The 26,569-nt window shown below is 45.8% G+C and overlaps 1 protein-coding gene across 1 annotated transcript in view; it reads right to left on the reverse strand.

The window, feature by feature from the left end:
* Positions 1 to 26,569, reverse strand: part of PSMF1 (proteasome inhibitor subunit 1) — a 118,698-nt gene that overhangs the window by 74,233 nt on the left and 17,896 nt on the right. The window contains exons 2-3 of the mRNA XM_078651714.1: positions 6,304 to 6,456; positions 1,467 to 1,549 (exon numbers count right to left, since the gene is read on the reverse strand). Of these exons, the coding sequence (XP_078507840.1) occupies positions 1,467 to 1,549; positions 6,304 to 6,456 (236 nt within the window). The remainder of the gene's footprint in view (positions 1 to 1,466; positions 1,550 to 6,303; positions 6,457 to 26,569) is intronic.

The raw sequence follows: 26,569 nt of genomic DNA on the forward strand, positions 1-26,569 counted from the left end.
TTAGGGCTGAGGAGGTGTTAGAGAACTCCTTCTTCAAGGTGAAGGTCTCCCAGAAAATACCAGTAACGATTTATCTTTTATAAAACCTGTCTAGTTGCCAACTACTTTCATGCAAGGTAAAGTTTAGTGCTGAACCCTTATGTAATTGACGAAGGAAGTAAAATATGACTTTGTAATGTGATATCAAATCCTAAAAGTGAAAAGGAGAAATAATGGTGTGAAAAAGAAAAAAAGTGAATCAAGCTATTTTTATAAACCAGTCCATATTTTTCCACAAATTTGGTGTAGTGTTGTTTTTGTGTGGAAGTACATTGAGTTACTGCTGGGTGGAGCGCAAACTTTACACGTGTGCTTCTAGGATCTGACTGTCTTACCCTAGGCCAGGCTACCCTATGTGACTTGGTAACCCTAGGTCCAACAGTACCCCAAATAGGAATACCAGCACCCACTGTCCTGAGGAGGCCTCAGAAGCAATATTGGTCGAAACATGTCGACAGCCATGTGAGCGAGAAAAACGATCAGATTAAATTACTATGAAGCCATCAGCAGAAAGAGTCATCTTCCCCTGCCCACTGTACATGACTCCTTGATCTCTACTTAAAAAACATTGTGGGCCTTACTCACACAAGCGATATTGGTACCCACACACTAGCAACAAAAAAATTGGACAGGTGCATAGACTGAGTTGTCCACCCTAATCCATTGTGTACTTACCTTCACCGCAGTTATCCAAGATTATGCACTTTATGTTCGATGTACTTTCCGTGATTGTTTCACTTTGAACTTTTTAGGGGTCACGGTTTTGTCTGTTCACAAACTCAAAAACAAACTGAAAGTATGTACAGAACAATTCCTCGTGAATGGATGTGATACTGGGTTTTGGCACTGGAGGAATTAACGTAATATTAGATTGTAATACTTGTGCCTACCTGCCGATAATGCAGAGAATTACAAAATTAAATTAAATATATTTATATTAAAAAAATGAATTACAGTAATTAATGTGTGCTGTATTGATTGAAAGTTTATAGATCGAGCGGGAAGACACATCTTCACACTGGAGCACCCAGCCAGAAAGCACAATAACATATTACTGGAATGAAAACTGTCCCACTGACAAAGGGTCTTCATGGGACTTTATTAGACAATTGCTTTAAATGATGAATGCTTTATAAGATGTTCGTCCATTGTCTAGTTATGTTTTTTTAGTATAAAATACTACACCCTCTCCAAACTTCAATGTACAGTAGGATGATCATCCTACTCTCTGGGAAGCAGGAACATCCCTTGCACTCCAAAATGCCCCTTGAACTCGAGAGGCTATCCGGTAGAGAGCGCCCTCATATATTGACCCGTAATTTAGGTCTGCACAGTGCCTTCAGCACCAGCGGGTCCCACACAATTTAGATAACAGACTCAGGCAGTCCCTCAAATCGGATGAAGATCTTCAGGAGCACAATAAATACCTGTGGAAGTTCTTCAAGCTTTCGCCATCGATGTAATCTGCCACATTAAGTGCAAGGTCCACCACCTGCTCCAGTTTAGGATCCTGAGGAGAAAAAAAAAAAAAAAAAAAAAAAAAAAAAAAAAAAAAAAGAAGAATGTAACTGTATGAAAGTAGCAAAATCAGAAAGGTCAGGGACTAGATTTTAGCCCACCAGATGCGGTGAGGTACTTGTGATATAGACTTAGCCTCAACACCACAAACAGCAGATCAGCATGATATGTCCGCAAGGTCCCTTAGAACACAGGGTCAATGAAAGACACACTGAAATGAGCCGCAAATGATCTCCTGCTTCACACAAAAAGACTGCATATTGGATCACGAAGAAAAACTTCCCTCACCTGTAAATCTTTTCCCAATGCAAAGTTAAATGCCTACTCTTGCAGAAACAACCATTTTTATACAAAAAGTGCTCAGGCTTGAAAATCCACGAACCACCAAACCACATCACTCTTTATATGGCTCACCAGCTGCAAACCAATGGCATGTGGATGCATCAACTTGCTGCACTGTTATGAAAGTGGGAGACTGGACTCTGCCTCAAGAACCACTAGAGAGTAACCGCTATTGCCAATATAATGTAAGGAATATTCTGTAACTGTGCCAGTCAGCTTTGTCAAAGATATATGCATGTCAAAAGGTACCCGAGGAGAGCGGCAGAGTCTCTTAATCTGCCCTCCCATAACAATGTGGTAGCAGGCAAAGCAATCTCCTCGTAAAGAAATGAGAGTGCAGCATTATCTTAAGCAGCCTGATCTCTCTTCTGGGGTGGGGACTGCGTCAGGAGTTGGTCCGTTTCTATGATTTGTGTTATTGTAGAGCGACAGCTAGAAACAAGCATTAAAAAGGCAATAGGTCTCGCCTTTCATTAAGTTAAAGCCATTTGCTTTGCTATACAATACCATTAGCAAAGCAAATGGCTTTAACTTAATTAAAGGCGAGGCCTTTTGGATGTTCAATGCTCGTTTTCCTTTTGGTTCCAGTTCTAATCTTATCGCTCACCTCGCTTCAGGTTTCCTTGTTCTTATACGGCCTTGCATCTTATTCAAATGGACATCCCCCATTGGGTACGGACCACCCCCGCCGACGTGTTGTCTTATTTATCTAAGCATCCACGAGTTCACCACGGGGTCAGTCCTCATTTCAAACTCTCATTTTTCTTCTGCTCTGCGAGATGTCAGATTTGTATCTTTATCGCCCCTCCTCCTCTCACCCCTTTAAAAAAATCTTCCCTGACCAGAGACCACAAAAGAGATGTCTCTTGTGCCCAATTCCCCTGAGCCCAACTTTCAACAGAAAACCATACAACGGGAATCCCAGCGACTGCTTGTCCCACCAACAGAAGACCAAGGAGAAGCCACGAGAGCTCCTTAGACGCAGAGTGGTAGCAAAGAAGGTGTGGGAAGACAAGAACAGCGGAGGGTAGAAAATACGAGAAAGCGAATAAGAAGACAGATACATTATAGAGGGAAGATGGAGGGAGGAAAGGAAACGAGAGCAGAGGTAGAGCAAGGGCTGGGAAAGATGAAGAAAAAGAAGGAGAGCCAGGAAATGGAGTGAAGAAAATGAGAATTATAAACCGAGAAAGGTGAGGGGTAAAAACAGGGGGGAGAGGGGATGTAAGAATAGGTGAGGGGAGGGAATGGAAGGTGGGGATGGGGGAAGGAGGAGAGCGGGAGGAGTAGGGATGGACACAGTGTCCCGAAAAGAGGAAAGGGGGCGGACACTGCGGACATAGCTCGTGCAATGGAGGTGGGAGTGGGCCAAGGAAAGAAAGCCTGCAGATGGGTGGAGAGGTCGGTACCAGGAAGTAGAGAGGGTGGGAGCAAAGGGTGAGAAGGGGGAGCAAAAGCGTTGGGAAGAGGTATGGAACGAATGAGGCAGAAAGCGAGAAGAGGAGAAGAAAGTGAGGCAAACTGAGATAGGTAGAAGAGCAGGGAGTACTACAGTAAAAAGAAGACAGAAAGGATAATCTTTGGAGGCATTGGGAATTTTTTAATACTATTTCTGGTTCTTGCCTAATCCATTGAACATTTGCGAGCACTCGGCAACTCCACCGAAAATAACGTTAACAAAGAGGCACTGCCAGATTCAAAATAACATACTAAGTAATGAAGATCTGATATGTGCCACCACGGGAACTGGAGGTGTGTACTCCAGCCACCTGCCCTGAGAGGCCAATGCACAGACAGTTCTCTTCACTGACAGCGGATGGATGTGTACATCTGCAACAAGCACAGACCTGATATTTTCAGAGTTCATTCTGAAGCCTCAGCACACCCACCGATTGCAACACGCGGAGGCCCATGCCACCCGGGCGCGGGACATGGAGCAGTGACACACAGGCTACACGATACCCGGCGGCCGCACAGAGCCTCTAATCTGGTCTTCCAAGAAGGGTGTGTTGAAATATGTCCCGTCCTTCTGTGAAGGCAGCTGCATTCCTGACGTGTAATTCCCCAACCCCTAGTCACCCACAGACCCAAATCTGGTTCAAGCACCTTGTATCAGGAATAATCTTTTCAGCAAACAACTGGTGACAAGATCCCAAGTCCTCGCATCGCCCCAAACAATCTATTTTAGAGAGACTTCTTGTTTTTTTTTGTTAAGGGGGGGGGGGGGGTGGTTACACAGTTACGTCACCTAGGTAAAACATCGTTTGGGACCCCACATCAATCCATGTACAGCAATTTCACACAAGTCTCCTGAAACTGTCCAGCACTTCACCACATGCTTTCAAGTCCGGCCTTTCACCATTCTGTGGTTGATAAACTGCCACTGAGCTGGCTAGAGGCATATCAGTTTGTGGTGTGCACTCTGTAAACCGTTATTATTGGAATCAATGTGCAAGTATGCATTTGTTCACCTTGGTAGTCTTAGCAGCAGGTATAACTTCAGGATGTCCAGCTATCACGGAGAATATTCGGTTCGACAGCAACTAGAATATTTCAAACCAGCAGCTGGAGGAGACGACACAATAAACGATGACTCCAGCCCAGGTGCCATCTAAACATTCACCTGTATGTGTATGGCATTTCTCAGTGGTCAAGGGAGACTGGGAAAAGCAAAGGCCCCTTTCGGTTCAATTATTGGTGGTTTTCTGAGCTGTGTTAAATTCCTTCAGGAGGCGAAAGCGGACTTCTTTGACCATGTACAGGTGGAACGGCGTTTATTTGTAAGCTCTCTTCAGGACTAGAATGCCAGCAGTCACTCTCCTTATCCTCTTCTCTGAAGGGGGGGCCAAATCCTGTGACTGGCATGGTGGTGAATGCGGGGGCAGCATCTAGCAAGTGCAGGGTGTGGCGCTGGCCGGCATTCTCAAACTAAAAGCGCACTGAATAATGAGGCTTGGCCTGAGGGAGGTGGCACCAGGAGCATGCTGAGGCGCATTTTAAACAAGCTGTCTGCGTTGTGCGAAAAATAAAGTGCGTAGCAGCTAATGAAGAAGAGTGTGTAACGCCACAAGTGAGAGATCCAATCCCGGTGGGCGGGTGCCAAAAGTGGACAGGGCGGTAACAAGTAGGGACTAAGAAGCCTCCTTTTCAATCGTGAGCCAGCGTTTAACATGGAGGATGACGCCCGTGAATGGAAACGATGGGCGGGGCTTCAAGTCTGCCTCTGAAAGCTTTAGAATCCGTATTGATTCCAAGAAGCCCTCGCATGGCGAGAGTAGCTCATGCACGCTGCCAACATCAGGCGAGACCTAAAAACACACACAGACTGATCAAGAGCAAAATGCTTTTGACTGAAGTTATGGCAGCAAGAATGAGGATGCCCTGAACATATGCAGAGGGTGGGGGCCACAATGTGTGAGCTGATATTTATCAAGGTTGAGGCATATGAACCTGATATGCATGGAGAGTATTCTTGCTTTAAAATAAACAAGGGGGTACAGAGGCAATTTCTAGGCTACGAAGGGGCCTATTAATTATTTGCTTCTAAACAAAGCGTCTGCTCTGCAAGCCCTTAATATTACTAAACTGACTATTAATTCACCCGATATTCCTTGCACACAACATGGATAACATAGCCAGGGTGGATCCAAGATACTAAAAGCCACATATCTCCAAAGGAGAACATGAAGAGGAAATGCTTTGCTGCAGTGGCATATGATGGGGCTCCAAAATTCCTTCCTATCACAAGCCCCCGCAAACTGGTACCGCCACAGCTTGTTGGTAGCAGAGCCACAAACTTTCCTTCCATGACTCATAGTCCTGTATTCAGCAGAAAGGGAACAAAACCCTGACCTCCGTGTCTTTGGCACCAAACTTGATTGGGTTTGGTGGATGTCTTTCTGTGCAAACAACAGAAACAGAACAGCAAGACATTGAGCTTCCATGGCAAGGCCTGCAGCTAGGCTGGGAGAATTGGGTAATATGTAGAATCACAGGCAAGATTGTGTGGTACAGGTGAACAATATTAGGGTGGAAGGTGGGCATGCATAATGTAACACTTACAGGTTATTGGCAGGTGAAACTAATGGGCATAATTCTCTGGCACACCGACAGCCAGATTCTTACTTTGGGCAATAACTCAAGAACATTGGTGGCCAATTTCATGCAGGATGTGGTACCATTTCATAGTGATTAGGTGAATGGGTTAGGATCTTTATTACATTCAAATCTGTGCAGTAGGAACTTCTTTCCATCTGTTTTCGTGGTATTTCATAACCATAAAAGTTTACAAACCAAAACAGAACTCATCCTGATCAAATTACTTTGCTACTTGACCGTGGCAAAAATACTTATGAATTAGGCTGCATACTTGCACTTTTACTGTTAAGTAGTGGAAGGACTCACCATTGCATTAATAATTATGCTGCTCTCAACCATTATGGCCTTCAGGAGGATCTCCGAGGTATCATCTGTAGAGCGGTACCGCAGGGTGTACAATTCTTTGTTTGTATTCCATCCTCTGGGAAGCAGCTCAGACTTTGTCTCATCAGAAGCTGGCTATTGTAGGGGGGATAAGAGAGAGAAAGAGAAAATCTTTTACATTGACACTATTACAGCACCTTTCCCAATTGGTCTACTACACCTTGTGATCACTGAGACTACAAAATTAGACAGTATCTGCAAAGATTATAATAAGCCTTACACCAAGCACAGAGATCCGGGGCTCCTGCTCCCTCAGACTGAAATTTACAACTTAAATAGTACTGTGTCTTGAAAGAGGTTCGCATAGAAAAGGAGCTACGGGCAATCCTACCAGGGTACCTGTGTGTGGGAGGGGTCCCATTTTCTCCGGTAAGAGGGCAGCTTCTTAGGTTTCTCAGAAGCATGAGGAATGACCAAAAATTGAGTTGGTGCAGGCTGTCTCTTCTCGCCTGAGTCGCCTCTGATTTTTAGGTCGTCATAGAGGGGTCAGTTTTGAATGCATCTCTTAGCTCAGTAGTCGGGGTCTTCTGCCCCGTTCTGTAGGCATAAAGAGGTGTGAGATTCCCAAGGGAATTAATGCAGAGGTAGGGCGGTTAGAACGGCACCTCAGATAAGCGCTATTGTGCGTGTGTCTGCATGTATGCACGTAGCATTCCATGACTCCTAGGGTTGTATGAGCAGAAAGACACCTACACTAGCAGCGTATGAATATGGGCTCTGTGGCAACCCCTGAGTTAGTGCACTTGGTTCAAAATGGCCACTAGTATGCGTGATCCTGTGGCTCTCAAGGTAATGGATATAAGGGGAATTGAGACTATATGTATGCTAGTGTGAGAATGAGTGTTGTATGATCTCCAGGGAAAGAAGAGTTTAGAGGTAGCTCATATATTCATGAATGGTGACGGCCATGAACCTATTGGTGGGCATAGAAATTTCCCAATATACATTAGGTGTGGGCAGAAAATACACTAGCTTACTACAGTGGAATCTTGTGTGCACAGTGTGCACGGAAAGGCATAGTGGAGTGTAAGTAACAAGGTACTGTAGCCCTTGGGTGTTTGCGTAAGTGGTAGAAAATATGGCCCAACGCTTTGTATTTTGAGGTAAATGGGTTGGTGGTCAACCAGAGTACAAATACTGAGCCAGAAAGCACATTCAGAGCTCAACTCGCAATCAGCATTAGTGTAAAATAGGTGCAGCAATTCCTTTTTTACCCTCTAATGCCAGTATCGAAATGAGCTCTGTATTTCTTGCAAAAAAAAAATCCATTGAAGCCTTTGCTTCTTGGCCAAAGAGAAGCCTGTACTCGCTTCACTGTTTTGATGTGAATGCGTTGCAGTATAGAAATTAAGCATTTAAACAGTCCGGAAGAGACTACATTATCATAACTTGGAAAGGTTACTCTGATTAAAGTTCTTTTTTTCAATTAAATAAATAAAAATATACACACACACAAATATACTTACAACAATTATGTATATAGATAAAAAAAACTTACATTTGTGAAGTGAAATTGAAAAGGTTGATATAACGAGATTGCAGTAAGATAATAAAGCCTTTGCCTCACAGGGATTAGGAAAAAGCAAATACAATCATTACATTACATTCGGTCTGAATCAGGGATTCAAAAACCCTCTAAAAGGTTTTTTTAGTGGCCCTCAAAACAAAAAAAATGATTTGCCTTAACAGCCATTTTTACTATAGAAACATTTCTTTGAAATTCATGTTGTTTCATCCTCGGGCCCACAACAGTGGATATTTGGCAGGGCAAAGATAAGCAATTGGACATTGAACAATAAGCAAACCAAAGAAAATAAAGTGGGATGGGTGCATGCATGAGCAGGTAAGGTTGTTTCACAGCCCTCCCTTGTACGGGTAGACACAGGTCATAAATAAGCTGCTGACCCAGGGAGAGACCTTATAGTAAGAAGATGCTCCGTTGTGTAATATAGGGCCAAACGTACAAAGCATTTTTGAGGTCAGAAACGACTTGACTCGCAGAATCAGGCCGTTTGTGACCATTAAAAAGCTTTTTGGTAGGTACAAAAATCAATAACTGCGATTCTACAGAATCGCAGTTTGGGTTTGTAAATCGGTATTTGGAAGTGGCATGTTTAAGGCGTCCCTTTCAAATCCTTATTTGCAGTATTCTGTGTTAATCTTTTGACATCGAACTACGTCTCAACACAAATTTTTTACCGACTACAGAAAGGTAGCGGTACTCATTCTTATTTTTTCTTTTTTATTCTCGTTTTTATTAAACAATAGTGATGGTACAGTGGCGGGCCACAAAGTCACATGATAGTATTGTACAATGACAAAGGTAAATAAGCATACACACATCTTAAATCTTGATTCAAGACAACATTAAATGAGAGACGCGGGGCAAGATGGCGGACGCGTCGGCGTCCGAGTGAGCAGCACTGAGACGGGGCTCCCGTCCGGCTCTATTCTTCCTTATGATTTCATCATCTAGGCGTTGAACCGCGCTAATCCACGCAAAAAGGGGCTGAAGAGGAAAACTTTTGCTTTGTTTAAAAAACTTACGGGGGCTGGAGAGTGACTGACATGCAGCTTGATCTTTGGAAGATCTATCAGCGGTCGCTTCGTTCGGTGTGGCTACAGCCGATTCTGCCCTCATCTTCGCTGAACGCACCTGACGCAAATCAACTGGCTTCGCAGTCGGATTGCCGAGAACAACGGAAACACCCGGAGCAGTCAGAGCGGTATACTCGGCATACCAGAACGCGGGTAGAACAACAGGACTTGCTCCAGTTCGGACATCGAATACAAAAAGGGGATTGCTTAACTGCGGCTGTAGCTGTAATGGCTCCAAAAAACCCGACTACTGGGGCAGCACCTAGACCACAAAAACCGAAGACAAGGGCAGTCACCGCCGCAGCACAAGACTCTGGTCAGACTAAGGGAATTTTAGCTGAAAATGTGAGTACTCTTAAAACAGTGAATTCTGCAAATGCTCATGCTGATGTGGTTGAAAATATCCCTCCAGCCCCCCTATATCTCCTGCTACAGCTCCTGCTATACATAATGTTTCAGCTTCAGAAACTACAAATACGCTGAATTCTGGGGGATGTAGGCTTGGTGCTATTCCCAAGGTTCCGGGGATGTTTACTAAAAAGACTCCTGTGCCTCCAGTAGCCTCAAAAAATGTAAATAATCAAAGTAATATGCAGGATAAACACCTACAGACAGTTACATGCTCTAACAACAGCTTAACTACTGTATCAGCAGACCCAATTACTGAAATAAACCCAATCTCTGATAAAATACATGGGATGCCAGAACTCTCAGAGTCATTGATTCCAGTGGAAGATAGAGTCTATCGACTCTGCTGGTAATTTCTATTCAATGACAGACTTGTCTCAAGCCTTAGATTCTGATGGTGCAGAGAGAGACATAGACAAGAGACCTGAATGATTCTGAAAAATCTTTTTCTGACCCCGGGCAAGACTATGTTAGTAATGCGGAAGATTCGGACGCCAAAGAATCTCCAAATAGGCCGGAGTGGGGAGATGAGGAAAATTAAAATATCACTATGCAAGGTGGTAATGGGTACCCCTCTCCCTCTACATCAACTCTACCCGAAACGTCTAAAGCTGTTTCAGAGGGGTCGGAGACACCTGTGATTACATTAGATGTTCTATATCAGGTTATGCTCCATCATAGAGAAGAAACAAGAGCAGAAAATCTACGTACCAGGGAGCAGTACGAAAACTACAAAACAATTTAAGAAAAGTGGTGAAGGCATCTAATGAAACTATTGCGAGAGTAACAGAGACAGAAAGCAGGATCTCAGTAATTGAAGACTCTATGGCTCAGCAAAAGACTCAAATATTGGCAATGGAAGGGTTAAAGGAAGAGATTAATTGGAAGCTCGTGGATTTGGAAAACAGGTCACGCCGGAACAATCTCCGAATCTTAGGTGTACCAGAAGGAAAGGAGGGGACAAATCCTCGACAATTTGTAACGGAATTATTCACAGAGGCCTTCCCAGAATTAAGCCACTGGAGATGGGAGATTGAAATACAGAGGGCCCATAGATTCCCATTCCACAAAAACGCTCGACAAGACTCAACTCTTAAACCGCGAGCGATTTTGATTTCTTTAAATAATTTTTTGGCTAGGGAAGCACTCTATGATCTAGCTAGGCCTAATAGGAAGCGCAAGGGAAAAGGCTTGGAATTTTTTGTGCGCCCAGACTACTGCCATGTCACTGTTCAGCTGCGCTGGCAGATACGCCAGCTTATACCTTTATTCCAAGCTAAGGGTGCCCAAGCTTTTCTTTTGAATCCTGCTAAACTCAAAATAATTCACAAAGAGCGCTCTTATTTTCTAACTTCGGAGGGGGCAGCTAAAGAGCTATTAGCCTCGTTTTGATATGACTACTCTCTAGGTGATTAATGTAGCGGTTCTTGTGTCTAAATGTTCCATGGTTCTTATCCTTAGAGCATGGAGCTCCTAGCATTACTAGAAAAAGCTTTTGTTTTTCTATCGTGCTCTCTTTTCACTAGTTTAACCGGTATCTTTACTTGATTGATGAGGTACTATAATTTTCTTTAACTGTGTACTGGATCTAGATAAGGAACAAATAACTGTAGAAGAGAGCCTGTGACGTGAGCCACTCAGCGCTTATCATGTCATCAATGTTATGGACTGGAAAGTCCCTTTGCCCCGTTTGGGTGGGGTTGCTGGGGGGGGGGGGGTTGGCTCGGGTTGAGCTCGGGGTGGGTTGGGCTTGGAAGGGGGGGTGCAAACAAAATCAGAAAATGTACTACTTTGACTATTATGATTATCTGTTTTCTTTTGTTCTCTCAGCAAACAGTATAATTTGATGCATAATAACCATTGTTTGAGTGTAGAGATTTATATGATTCTCAACTGGATCTCTTGTATACTGATAATTTTTTTGAAAGATATGCATGCTATGCAGATAATACCTGATTAGATGGAGAAATTACGAATATGCTCTTGGAATATTTTTGGGTTAAATAATAAAAAAAAAAAGGGGGGGATTGCTGCACAAATTATCTAGACTATGAAGATTGATATCTTGTGCATCCAAGAATCTCATATTACGTGGAATGACAGACAGATGTATAAGGATTTGGGCTTGAATTTAGTGGTATGTACACGTCAAGGGACAACTACAAAAGGAGTGGCAATTTTAATTAGGAGAGGCTTAGGAAATTCTATTCGGAGTAAGGCAGATCAATATGGTAGATGGGCAATTACTGAGATTGGAATTAATAATAAATTATGGACTATTTGTTCAGCATATGCTCCAAACCTAGATGATCCAGGTATCCTGAACTTTTTTAATTTAGAATTAGCCGTTGGTCACCCTCTCTAATATTATGCGGAGATTTAAATCTTTATATAGAACCCAATCTGAATATACGTGATAGTGTATCCTACCAAGGTGGTTAAAAAAAAAATAAAAAAAAAAAAAAAAAAAAAAGTATAAAGCACTCCGCTCCATGATAATGGATTATGGCCTATCTGATGTAGCTTATGAAAAAAATCCTTTGGCACCCGGGTGTACATTCTTCTCCTCTCCACACAGAAGGTTTGTGCGCTTAGATTACTTTTTTATTAAAATGGCATTACTTGGTGATACTAGATTTGAGACATATCCACGTATAATCTCGGATCATAACCCAATATTGATTGAAGTTAAAACTAATATGGTCTCTACATCCCAAGTCAGAACCTGGACATTCGATCGTAAACTGTTAGTTGATTCTGATTACTTAGAGATAATGGCAAAATGGTTAAAAGAATGTTTTGATATTAATAGGGGAACGGCTTCTGTTCAGAATGTCTGGGACGCATTCAAAGCAAGGATACGTGGAGAATCACTATCGTACGTTATTAAGAAACAAACAATTATTCGGCAAAAAATAGGTCTAAGCTACAAAAATGTTCTGGACTGGGAGAAGAAATTAGCAACAGCAATTGCCTTAACACAGCCAACAACCAACATCGAAACTAATTAGCTATTTATAAAGCGCGGTTATATGAAACCTTCGCGTCTAAACTGGCGGAACAGATGTCAACTTTTCGATCTCAGATTTATGAAATGGGTGAAAACTCAGGAAAAATCCTTGCTAAGAGAACTAGACAGAAAGAAGTTTTTAACATCATAAACTCAATACAGGATGGAACAGGGCAGATACATAATAAACCTGAATCAATTTTGGAAGTTTTTAGTCAGTTCTATCTTAAACTATATCAATATAACAATATATCTTATTCCTCAGACCTCTTTACGAATTTCGGTAGGTCAAATCTTTTACCATCTCTTTCCAGTAATCAAAAGCTAGTTTTAGAGTCAGAAATTACATGGGAGGAAATTGAAAAAGCACTAATGTCATTAGCAATAGGGAAGGCTATGGGACCCGATGGCATCCCGCTGGAATTTTATAAGATATTTAGGAATATTATAAAACAAGATATGCTCACTATCTTTCGCGAGGCACAGAGAGGTGTACCACCAGCCTCTTGGGCTCAATCTGTAATTATGACATTTCTTAAAAAGGATAAGGATCCTCTAAACCCTGCATCATATAGACCAATATCATTAATAAACACTGATAGGAAGGTATATTCTAAAATACTCGCCTCTCGACTATCAAAAATAATATCTACAATTGTGTCCCGATGGCAGCATGGGTTCATTCCAAATAGAGACACAGCAGATCACATTCGCAGAATCATTGCCCTGATGGATTGGGCAGAAGGCACTAATACATCACTCGGGCTCACCCTATTGGATGCCGAAAAGGCATTCGATAGGGTGGCCTGGCCTTATCTTTGGGATTTACTTTATATGAAGGGATTTGGTCCAGGTATAATAACAGCTTTGAAGGGTCTGTATCAAAATCCGACATGTGTTAAAATGGGGGCTAATAAATCTGCTTCATTTCCTATTCAACGAGGAACGCGGCAAGGATGCCCATCCTCTCCACTTCTCTTTGCCATATATATCGAGATCTTCCTTAATCAATTAAACCAGGAAGAGGATATTATCCCGGTGGAGGTGGCAGGTGTTCGCTACAGAGCCCTCGCATATGCAGACGACGTGGTGGTAGTAACCAAAGATATCGAAAAAGCTTTTTTCAAAATTGAAGAATTGGCAGCAACTTTTGGTTCCTTTTCAGGATATAAACTAAATCTATCCAAAACACAAATACTTTATCTTGGTCAAAATCCCCCGCCCCGAATTAATATAGTTTCTGAAGCAACTTATCTGGGAATCAAATTAACCACCCCAATTTCTAATATTCCCAAACTTAATTATATTCCAATCTTGAAAAAAGCCAACTCCACTCTGGAACGAATTGATCATCTACATTTATCATTACACGGTAGGAATAACGTCTTAAAAATGCTAATCCTACCAACATTTTTATACTTATTTAGAACAGTGCCACTCGAATTTCCATTAGACTTTTTCAAACAACTAGAAAAAATGTCAGTGAGATTCTTATGGGGATACAAGGGCATTCGGAGAGCTTTAAAAAAATGATCCTACCAAAATCTAGAGGATGATGGGCCATCCCACACTTTCTATTCTATTTTATCGCAGCCGTACTACAATTTATATCCCCTTTAATTGTAGGTAATAAAGCCCCGACCTCACCAGCACATACTTCATCGATATATGAATTTGCATTAGGCACTGAAATTTAAGATCATAACTGCTGCATATAAAACATGGAAAATTATAAGGAGACTGGTTGGGATTCCAAAACTGTTGCGATATACTCCTCTAAACTCACCACACCGTTTCCCCCCTATATTCAGAGACCCTGTGATGAATAGATGGAAAAATAATGGTATATTCCACTTGGGTGATTTATGGTTAGATAATCGTATAACTACTTTTTCTGAACTTCAACTTAAATTTAAACTCACAACCCATGATTATTTTAAATATTTACAGCTTTATAGTTTTTTTAAACTCGCTATCTTCGAATGATCGACAAGGCCTTCAAAAGATTTTATTGATAGACAGTCTCTATTCTAAAAGAAAAATTGGCTACTTCTATAATTTACTTATGATTTACCTTCCAGATGATCTATCTGTGATTCAACAGAAATGGGTTGTGAAATTAGGAGTAAATGATGTTCTGCTTAAAGAATCAATTGAGCTAGCCAACTCCATTTTATTCTCCGGGCGATCACAAACTCAACATTACATGGTTATGTTCGATCTTTATTATACACCCACTAAAGTTATGAAATGGGGGGTTACTGTTGGTATACGTTGTAATCGCTGTACTCTGATAGGAGCAGACGCAACACATATGTTTTTTTCCTGTACCAAGTTATCTGGTATACTATCAGAAATGTATTCAGATCATATTAGAGAGAACAATAATTCTCACCCCTGAGTTGATCTTATTTGGATTATCATCAGACTCCATAGAAAGAGAACAACGGTCTTTGATTTTCATTATGATGTCCGAATTTCGTGCATGTATCGCCCAGGAGTGGATTAGTCCTGAACCACCTTCTTTTTCTATGTGGAGGGTTCGCTTACTAGTCAAACTTAACTTTGAACTTGCTATCTATGCAACAAAAGGACGAAAAAGGAAACAACTGGGGATGAAATTTTGGGCTCTGATACAACAATGGATTCAAGGGGAAACTAATTAATAAAGTTTGTGATGTAATTTTGTCAAAATTTATACTACCCCTTTTTATTCTTTTCTTTATTTTTTTGATCTTTCTATTGGAGAACCTGATTTTGTTTTCATGTTTTATATTCTATGATGTACAATGAAATAATCGACCGTGACCGTCCTGAGCTCCTCAGAAGCGGTCGCTCCTCACGCTGCTCCCTGCTCACAAACTGGTATTGTAGCGCTATACTGCCAGAGTGCTCTTTGCCTTTAATATCAGCTGCCCATTGCTCGCATTGCCCCAGCAACTATTTGTGCCTTATTCGTGCCTAACTGTATTTGAATCGTAGCGCTATGCTGCCTGCTGAGCTGCGCTTTAATTATTATTAGATTGTGCATTGCTGCCTTTAGCTGATTGATTTATTTGTGCCTCATTGTGCCGGTGACGCTTCTCTTTTAATACCGATTGTTGTGGTCTCGTCCTGTGTGGCTTTTGGCTTGCTGCCATTTTGTTGTGCCTTCCCAGCCCGGCTTTCCACCCCGCTCCCGCCTCCCAGCTGCTCCTCCCTCCCACAGAAAGGTTAGGCTCTCCCCTCTCGACCTAGCGCTGTGACCGTCCTGAGCTCCTCAGAAGCGGTCGCTCCTCACGCTGCTCCCTGCTCACAAACTGGTATCGTAGCGCTATACTGCCAGAGGGCTCTTTGCCTTTAATATCAGCTGCCCATTGCTCGCATTGCCCCAGCAACTATTTGTGCCTTATTCGTGCCTGACTATTTGAATCGTAGCGCTATACTGCCTGCTGAGCTGCGCTTTAATTATTATTCGATTGTGCATTGCTGCCTTTAGCAGATTGATTTATTTGTGCCTGATTGTGCCGGTGACGCTTCCCTTTTAATACCGATTTTTGAGGTCTCGCCCTGTGTAGCTTTTGGCTTGCTGCCATTTTGTTGTTTGTAGTTGTGCCTTCCCAGCCCGGCTCTCCGCCCCGCTCCCGCCTCCCAGCTGCTCCTCCCTCGCCCCACCCCCCTCCACTATCCACTTATGACAGATGCTTTAGCGCGCAGCGTTCACGCGCAGCGATCGCACCCCATGCGCGCCAAAGGTAAGCCCGTCCACGCCTGGACCACGCCCAGCGCCAGACCCCCTGGCCCCCGCAATACCCACTCCTCCCGCATAACGTACGACGCCGCCACCCTCTCAGCACTCAACCCCAGCCGTCTCCCAAACTGCTACCAAGCTGCCCCAGGACACACCCATGGACCCTTCACCTGCCACCCCTGCAAGTTCGACTGCATCAGGACCCGCACCAAATCCTCAAACTCCAAACAGAGCTCCGATACTAACCACCTGAAGTGCATCCTGCTCAACACCCGCTCGGTCCACAGACACGCCACTGAACTTTGGGACCTACTCGACACCACTTCGCCGGACGTCGCCTTTCTTACAGAAACCTGGATGAACGCCTCATCTGCACCCGACATCGCCATAGCCATCCCTGACGGCTACAAGATCATCAGAAAGGACCGCATCAACCAAACAGGACGAGGCATCGCCATCGTCCATAAGAACACCATCCGCATCACAACCAGTTCCGACGATGAACTCGCAGCCGCCGAACACCTTCACTTCCAGATCCGCACCGACCCCAAGACCACACTCAGAGGCACCCTCATCTACAGGCCACCAGGACCACGCACACAATTCAGCGAAGACATCACTGAATTCATCATCCCACACGCTCTCCCCTCCGAGGACTACATTCTACTGGGAGACCTCAACTTCCTCCTGGAAAAGAACAACGACAGCAACACCACCACCCTTCTAGACAACCTCGCCAATCTCGGACTCAAACAACTTGTTGACACCCCCACCCACTATGCCGGACACACGCTCGACCCAATCTTCACCTCCAGCAAGCACATCCCCTTCAATCACACCACAGCTCTCCATTGGACGGACCACAGCTGCGTTCACTTCAACTACAAAAAGACCACGACCCACAACCACCCACAACCAATTCCCCGAAGAAACTGGAACAAAATTACTACCGACCAGCTCCTCACATTGCTTCACCAAAACCCTCCTACCAAATCATCGGACCCAAACCAAGCAGCCACCAACCTCACACAATGGATAACCCACAGCGCTGACGTAATAGCACCCTTGAAAAACCATCAAATCAAGCGAGGTAGCAAAAAAGCCCCCTGGTTCAACGATGACCTCAAGAAATCCAAGAAGTTCTGTCGCACCCTCGAGAAAGCCTGGAGAAAAAACCCAACCACTGACAACCTGGCCACCTTCAAGAACGCCACCCGCAAACACCACCAACTGATCCGATCCACCAAGAAATCAGCATTCAAGGATCGACTTGACAACAACTCCCACAACAGCAAGGAACTATTCAACATCGTCAAAGAATTTACCAACCCCACCGCCGGCACCAACGACATCACTCCCTCCCAAGAACTCTGCGACTCCCTCGCCTCATTCTTCCACAACAAAATCGCCGACATACATAACAGCTTTGAAAACCAGTCCGGAGACCAGTCCACTCCACCCACCTCCAAACCAAAACCCCCCTCGTACAACCTTTGCGCCTGGAACCCAATCACCACTGAAGACACCATCCGCCTGATGAACTCCATCCACTCAGGATCACCAACCGACCCTTGTCCCCACCACATCTTCAATAAAGCAGACTCCACTATCGCACCCCATCTCTGAGACGTCATCAACTGCTCCCTCAACTCGGCTACCTTCCCGGAAAGCTGGAAACATGCCGAACTCAGCGCCCTTCTGAAGAAACCCACAGCAGACCCCACTGAACTGAAGAACTACCGCCCCATCTCGCTCCTCCCATTCCCTGCCAAAGTCATTGAAAAAGCCGTCAGACAGCTCGTCGCCTTCCTCGAATCCAACAAATCTCTCGACCCCTCACAGTCCGGCATCCGAGCCAAACACAGCACCGAAACCGCCCTCATCGCAGCAACAGACGATATTCAAACACTACTGGACAACGGAGAAACAGTTGCCCTCATCCTACTTGACCTCTCCGCAGCCTTCGACACAGTATGTCATAGCACCCTCATACAACACCTCAGCAACATCGGAATACAAGGAAAAGCATTGGACTGGATCATCTCGTTCCTAACCGGAAGAACCCAGAGAGTCCGCCTCTCCCCTTTTAGATCAGAGGCCACCGAAGTCATCTGCGGCGTACTACAAGGATCATCACTCAGTCCAACCCTCTTCAACGTGTACATGAGCCCCCTCGCATCCATCGCGCGCCAACACAACCTCAACATCATCTCCTACGCAGACAACACCCAGCTAATCCTCTCCCTCACCAAAGACCCAAACACCGCCAAAACCAACTTACGCGAAGGAATGAAAGAAGTAGCCGAGTGGATGAAGAACAGCCGCTTAAAACTGAACTCTGACAAAACAGAAGTCCTCATCTTAGGTTCATCCCCCTCTGCCTGGGACGACTCATGGTGGCCACCGGCCCTGGGAACCGCACCCATACCTACGGACCACGCACGTAACCTGGGCTTCATCCTGGACTCCTCCCTCTCGATGACCAGACAAGTCAACGCCGTCTCATCATCATGCTTCAACATCCTACGCATGCTCAAAAAAATCTTCCGTTGGATCCCCACCGAAACAAGAAAGACAGTCACCCACGCACTGGTCACAAGCAGACTGGATTACGGAAATACCCTTTACGCCGGAATCACAGCCAAACTACAGAAAAAACTCCAACGCATCCAAAACGCCTCAGCCAAACTCCTACTCGACATCCCCCGCCAAGCTCACATTTCCGATCACCTGAAAGACCGCCACTGGCTCCCCGTCAACAAGAGAATAACGTTCCGCCTTCTCACCCACGCACACAAAGCCCTCTACGACCCGAATGCCTCAACACGCGCCTGTCCTTTTACACCCCCACCCGCCAACTACGATCGTCCAATCAAGCCCTCGCCGCAATTCCGCGCATCCATAGATCCACCATGGGGGAGGGGAGGGGGGGGGGGGGGACAGATCCTTCTCCTACTTAGCGGCCAAAACCTGGAATTTTCTCCCCACCCACCTCCGCCTTACACAGAACCATCTCTCCTTCAGAAAACAACTAGAAACCTGGATATTCGATAAGTAAAGTACCACCCTCCCTCAAGCGCCTTGAGACCCTCTGGGTGAGTATTGCGCTATACAAATATTGAACTTGAACTATCTGATTTGTTTGCAAAAAAAAATATTAAAATACCAAAAAAAAAAAAAAAAACCAACAACAACAAAAAAGACAACTTTAAATATTGAGGAGATCAATGTCCAGGTCACGTGTCCGCAGTTCAACTGAGGGAGATATAAATAGTTCACCTCATGACGTATTCCATTTCGCCCACTTGTGGTCCCACTTCGCAGGACAACCTCTATGCTTCAATACATCCTTTTCTGCAATCATAGCATTATCCATGTCGTTGGCCCATTTTGAAAACTTAGGCAAATCTCCGATTCCCCCTCCCCTGCGCTACATTCCTCTTGGCAAGGACAAACCCTAGGGACGCTCATGTGCGTTCTGTTTGAGTCAAGTCTGTGGCTTCCCATACATTCAGTAAGTAGAGGCCTTCTGTAGGAGAGTAGGGTCTGCTATCCTATGGTCACCCCAAATTTTTGCTTTTTGCTTCACTGGTTTTCGACTACTGAGGCTGTGGGCCTGCTGATCAGACCCCCAGCCTGCTGTTCTCTCACTAAATTAATGACACATGTGCTATAGGCACATACCAATTGGAAATGGACTCCTTGTCAGCCCCTGTAGAATGCACTATAGGTGCACAGGGCACAGGAGCCACTAAGGCCTACCAGGGGCTGCAGCATATCTTTTGCCACCCCTGGCTGGTTCTTAAGTTGACACAACTGGCTGATCACTCAGCTGGGGTAAGGTGGTGTACACACCCCTTGCTTAGATATAGTATACCTATGTCTAAACCTATATCTGGACACATGTAAACCTGGGAGCCACTCCTATAGACAGGCCTCACCAATCCTGGAGGCTGGGTGCTTGGTTTTTATGTGAGATGGAGCTCTAGCATGAGCTGAGCCTGTCTGCAGCCGTCGGGAACAAATCCCTAAGCTGTTTCAGGATAATGCCATACCATATACTATTAAGTGCCTTATAATCCTCGCGGTTATTTAGCAACTCTGGTTTGGCTTTATCAAAACATGTCGTGTAAGGTGTCATACGCTTTGGAATACCATCCCCTCGCCAGTTCTGGCGACGGGGATGGCATTCCACCCCTCTAGAGGGGTAAGACATGTTACTTTACTTTAATGCGGTTGATTTCTCCAAAGACCTTAAGATCCCCAAAATGGATGCCTCTGCCACAGACAAATGTCTGGACCCCTGGAGCTGACCGAAACCCAGTCAAGGGGGTCCTGGACAAAGGGTTTCCTGTCACAGGAGGGTGTCACCGCCCTCCAGACAGGAGATAGTGTATTGTAGCAGGGAGGTTTGAAAGAAACCAGACACTGCCTGGGGCGCACAAGGCTGCCCCTTGCATAATCCGGCCAAACCGGTTCTGGGGCACTCCAGCCCTCGTGCCAGGGCGGCCTGGATCAAAGGAAGGGGGTGTATCCACCCACTTCCTGGGTCCCACCCATAGGAGGGGACCTAGCAGGTAATCACGCCCACCAGATTCGAATAAGAGTGGGAGCAGTGCCAATGCACATCAGATTTCCTGGAAGAAACATTTGAAACGATATTCTGGACCCTTCGCCCTCCATCTCAACGTGGAAGCCCGAAGAATCTCCCTTGTGGTCAAGGAGTGACCACCCTGCAGCAGCAGGCACCATCCAGCCCTCGACGTCTACTTAGTTGCAGTTCCCGCCGGAACTCGAGCGACTGAGATCGACGAGATCAAGCCTGCCCAGCTTCTAACAGCCCGATCCACAGTCCCTGCAAAGCTGAGACCCGTGGAGGCGACCGGAAGCGTGGGGCACGCCATCTTGAAGTGACCACGAGACGCTGACCGTGCAGCCCACGAGTGACCCTCGAAGCTGTACACCGGGGTTTGAGAAGCCCCCACCCTGAGCTACTCCTGAGCCGAAGTTCAGCCCTCCACACTCGACGAGTGCTGCGTGGGGCCCTTTGGCACGATTTGGCTCAACGCGTTGGCCCGGTCACTTGCCAGCTGGCTTGTGGTCCCTGTGCCGACGAACTACAAAAGAAGACTCGTGATTCTGGTTGCTCCAGATCCACACCAGCTCCCCTGAAAGGGAGCCCCGACTCTGACCTTCCTGGTCCGAGTGAGACGCCATCTTCCAATCCCGCGTGGATTGCTCTTACCAAGGCTTGTTTGCTCCAAACCGGAAGCCGACTGCACCGACGGTGAGAGCCTGCGTGGGACAGATCGTGACCTGCTCCTGGACGTCGCAGATGCCCCAGAGCCCACGTGACAGCGAAGAGAAGCGCCTCGACGACCACCTGATTGCGCCCGACATTGCCTGGTTCCGTCCTGGTTCCACCCTGGTCACTGCTGAGTGACCCAGACTCTGTCCCCTCTGCTTTCAGGTACTCTACAACTTGAGTCCACCCTTGGACTCCACCGGACACTTCGTCTTCACCCTGCCTGCAGCCCTTTCAGCTTCAAGCACCAAGAGCCTGCGTGTCAAAACCCGACGCCACTTCGACCCTGTGCACCCACTTCCTGTGGGTGAGGTAACTTTGCTCCGCCGGTGTTCCCACACTGGTGCACACCTCTAGGGTCTGTGTGTTAAGTTTTGTTCCTCTAGGTTCAGCGGAAGTGTCCTTAAACTTTAACTATTTGACTTTTACGCACCATTGGTTAACATTGGTGCATGCGTGCGCTTTCCGCACATCTCCCGAATCCCGAGGGCCATTCCCGACTTCAGCATTGCTTGTCCTGACTGCTCCCAGCGATTCCCTAGGCCCTAGGCCTAACCACTGTTCGAGTGGCCTCTCTTATACCACTTGTTTAGTATATGGTTTGAGTGGCCCCCTGCCCTCATCCATAATTGTGCAACTTTGTATGTTTAAACAGTGCTTTTGATTTAACGCTTGTGCCCCTTTATTCATAAAGAATACTGGGGATTGTTTTTAGTAATAAACACATATATTTTTATAATATATACTTGTGTGGTGTCCCTTCATTTGGTATTACAGGATTGTATGTGGTAAAACAGCTCGCTTAACACGACCTCTTAAGTTAAGCCTTTAGGCTGCTTAGTCCATGCTACCACTAGGATAGCTTGTCTAATAAGGTTGACTTACAACCAGACACCATAAGGGGATTGTTTGGTCAGGTAGTAGGTGGTTCCAGAATTGGAAACATCCCCTACCAGGCCAACTTCTCACATTGGTGAGCAGCGGTGCGGATTTGAGCTTGCTGTTGTTTTACCATTGCAATCTTTATATCAAATTGAAAGATCACATCAAGTACCTCTAGGTACATATAAAATCAAAAGCTTAGCATATTAAGTTCTACTGAACTTAGTAGTTGTAGGTTGAAGGGAGTAGCACACCCCTGACTACAACTCACTAGCAAGGTCCAGTAGGAAAACACTTAGTGTAGGTAAGTGCACCACTTACACCTCACTAGTAACCATGTCCGACACAGGAAAGGCCTCAGGGTCTAGTCCTGTGACAGTTGACCCTACCCAGGCAACTTCTGGATATGACAAACTAACCCGCAGAGACTTGATTGTCTTGTGCAAAGCAAGAGGGTTAAAAAGGGGCAGAAGCCCCACCTGCCTAATCCTGATAGGACTCCTAGAACAGGATGACTTAGAGAGGGCAAAAGCAGCTTCCCTAGATACAGGAACTGGAGGGAACCCCCCTGCAGTTGATCCCCCTGAAGAGGAGGATGATGATGACTTGGATGAGGACTCAGAAGTTGAGGACTTAGAAGTACAGGATCAGGGTAGCCAGGCTCCAGTTGGTAGGCTTAGCCAGGCCAACTTGGACCTACTGGGAAATGGAGAGGGCCAGCACCTCCCCAGATCCCAACAAATGATTCTCCCAGGCAACAGAAGAGTGAGATCTCCCTCAGGAGACTCTCATCTTTCTAGTGCCTCCAGGGAATCACAGAGAGGCATGAATGCTTCTCAAAAGTTAGAGCATAGGGCCAGAATGAGGGCTGTCAAACTCCAGATAGAGAGGGAGGAGGTAGCCTTGGCTCAAGCTAGACTTGCCTTGGCAAGAGAGCAGAAATTAAGTGGCTTAGATGTCACTGGTGGCAGCAATTTTCCAAGAGAAAAAGACAGGGCCTATGACAATAGAAACCTGACCAAGATTGTGCCCCCCTTTAAAGAAGGGGATGACATCCACAAATGGATGACTGCTCTTGAGAGAGCCTGCATGGTACAGCAGGTTCCTGAGAACCAGTGGGCTGCAATTTTGTGGTACTCCTTTTCTGAGAAAGGGAGAGACAGGCTCCTCACAGTTAGACCTGAGGATGCCAAAAACTACTCTGTTTTGAAGAGTGCTCTCATTGAAGGGTATGGCCTAACCACTGAGCAATACAGGTTGTTGTTCAGAGACACCCAGAAAGCACAGACTCAAGACTGGACTGATTTTGTGGAGTGTGCCACTAAGGCTTTGGAGGGTTGGTTACAGGGAAGTAAAGTTTCAGACTATACAGGATTGTACAATCTTATGATGAGAGAACAGATCCTTAATAACTGTACAAACCAGCTGTTGCATCAATACCTTATTGACTCTGATCTGACCTCTCCCCAAGAATTGGGAAAGAAGGCAGACAAATGGGTCAGAACAAGGATTAAGCAGAAACCCCAGAACCAAGGTGGTGACCAGAAGAAAACAGACCAGAAGGGTGGTAATCAGAATCAGAAAGATAAAGAAAAAGACCAGAAGTCTTCAGGCCCCCAAACTAATAGTAAGGAGGGTGGTTCCCAAAATGGTAACAAGAAGAAGAAGAACAAAGGTCCAAAGACACCTTGGTGTAATACCTGCAAATCAGTTTCACACTGGGGCAGTGAGTGCACCAAGGCAAATCCAGTTCCCACCACTACAGCTCCTAAAGCAACTGCAACCCCAAGTACAGTAAGCAGTGGTGGAACACAGTCCAAGGGTGTAGCTGGGTTGACCCTGGGTATTGAAGTAGGATCTGGCCTAGTCAGAGTCCCTACACAGGCAGTTCTCCTGTATGATGTGGACATTGAGTTGCCCACTGCAGTAAGCCCCACTAACCTGGGCAAATACAGGCAGACTCCCTTAATAAATGAGAAACTGGCTCAAGCTTACAGGGACACATGTGCTAGTGTCACCATGGTGACCCCTGGCTTTGTGGACCCTGGACAGATTGTACTAGGAGAGAGCTACCTAGTAACCAATGCAAGCAACTCCACTACCTCCCATAGTGTGGCAGTTGTGAACTTCTCCTGGGGAGGGGTTGATGGCCTAAAGAAAGTTGTGGTGAGTGCAGACCTACCAGTAGACTGTCTGTTAGGCAATGACCTTGAAAGCTCAGCATGGTCAGAAGTGGAGTACAGGACTCATGCAGAAATGCTAGGGATTTCAGAGCATGTCCTTGCCATGACAAGGGCTCAGGCTAAGAAGTGCCTTCCTGAACCAGTGGTGGATCTTGAGACAATAGACCAGCCACAACCCAAGAGAAGGAGCAAGAGAGGAAAGGCCTCGCCTTCCACCTTACCCCAGGTTGAGGATCAGGTTTCAGAGGAAACTGATTCTGCAGTCCAAGAGGAGACTGTCTCTGAGGAGCTTGAACCTGACCAGGTTGAGTTTCTGGGGACAGGGGGACCCTCAAGGGCAGACCTGAGGCAGGCTCAATTAGATTGCCCTTCCCTTGAACCCCTCAGACAGCAGGCTGCTGCTGAGGCTGCTGGGGATGCCCAAGGTACCCATACTGTATATTGGGATGAGGGACTCCTTTACTCAGAGGCTAGAGCCCCCAAGCCTGGCATGACCAGGAGGTTGGTGATACCTCTGCAGTTTAGGGGATTCCTCCTTACCTTGGCCCATGATATTCCCCTTGCAGGACACTTAGGCCAGAACAAGACGTGGGACAGGCTTGTTCCACACTTTCACTGGCCTCACATGTCAGAGGATGTCAAGGAGTTTTGTCGCTCCTGTGTCACTTGCCAAGCCAGTGGTAAGTCAGGTGGCACAACAAAGGCCCCCCTAATACCACTACCTGTGGTGGGGGTCCCCTTTGAGAGAGTTGGAATTGATATTGTGGGTCCAATGGACCCCCAAACAGCATCTGGGAACAGATTCATACTGGTGGTAGTGGATCATGCCACCAGGTACCCAGAGGCTATTCCCCTAAGGACCACCACAGCACCTGTGGTGGCAAAAGCCCTCATTGCAGTTTTCTCAAGAGTGGGCTTTCCTAAGGAGGTACTATCAGATAGAGGGACAAATTTTATGTCCAGCTATCTAAAAGCAATGTGGAAGGAATGTGGAGTAAACTATAAGTTTACCACCCCATATCATCCACAATGCAATGGGCTTGTGGAGAGATTTAACAAGACCCTTAAAGGCATGATAAAAGGATTACCAGAGAAGCTCAGGCGGAAATGGGACATTCTTTTACCCTGCCTGCTCTTTGCTTACAGGGAGGTCCCACAGAAGGGGGTTGGCTACAGCCCTTTTGAACTTTTGTTTGGCCACCCTGTGAGAGGTCCATTGTGTTTGGTGAAGGAAGGATGGGAGTTACCTCTCAAAAAGCCCAAACTAGACATAGTGGACTATGTACTTGGTCTCCGCTCCAGGATGGCTGAGTACATGGAAAGAGCATCCAAAAACCTGGAGGCCAGCCAAGAATTGCAGAAAGCTTGGCATGACCAAAAGGCTGTGCTGGTAGAGTTCCAACCAGGACAGAAGGTATGGGTACTGGAGCCAGTGGCTCCAGCAGCACTCCAAGACAAATGGAGTGGACCCTATCCTATTATTGAAAAGAAAGGGGAAGTCACCTACTTGGTAGACTTTGGAACACCCAGGAGCCCTCACAGGGTAATCCATGTGAATCGCTTGAAAGCATTTGTAGACAGGGAGGACATGAGCTTGCTCATGGCCACAGATGGGGAACAGGAGGAAGAGAGTGACCCTCTCCCAGACCTGCTTTCCCAGAACCCTGATGATGGTTCAGTTGATGGAGTAGCCTTGGCAGGCAGCCTCACTGACCAGCAACAGAGGGACTGCAGACAAGTTTTGCAGGCTCACAGGCAAATGTTTTCACTCACACCCAGCCAAACTGACTGGTGTACCCATGTTGTGGACACTGGTGACAGTCTGCCTGTCAAGAATAAGATCTACAGGCAACCTGATCATGTCAGGGATTGCATCAAGGCTGAGGTGCAAAAGATGTTGGAGCTTGGAGTGATTGAGCCATCAGAGAGCCCATGGGCCAGCCCAGTAGTCCTGGTGCCAAAACCTCATACCCAAGATGGTAAGAGAGAAATGAGGTTTTGCGTGGATTACAGGGGCCTCAATGCTGTCACTAGGACAGATGCTCACCCCATTCCAAGAGCAGATGAGCTCA

The sequence above is a fragment of the Lissotriton helveticus genome, chromosome 7 (genome assembly GCF_964261635.1).
Source record: "Lissotriton helveticus chromosome 7, aLisHel1.1, whole genome shotgun sequence".
Lineage (NCBI taxonomy): Eukaryota > Metazoa > Chordata > Amphibia > Caudata > Salamandridae > Lissotriton > Lissotriton helveticus.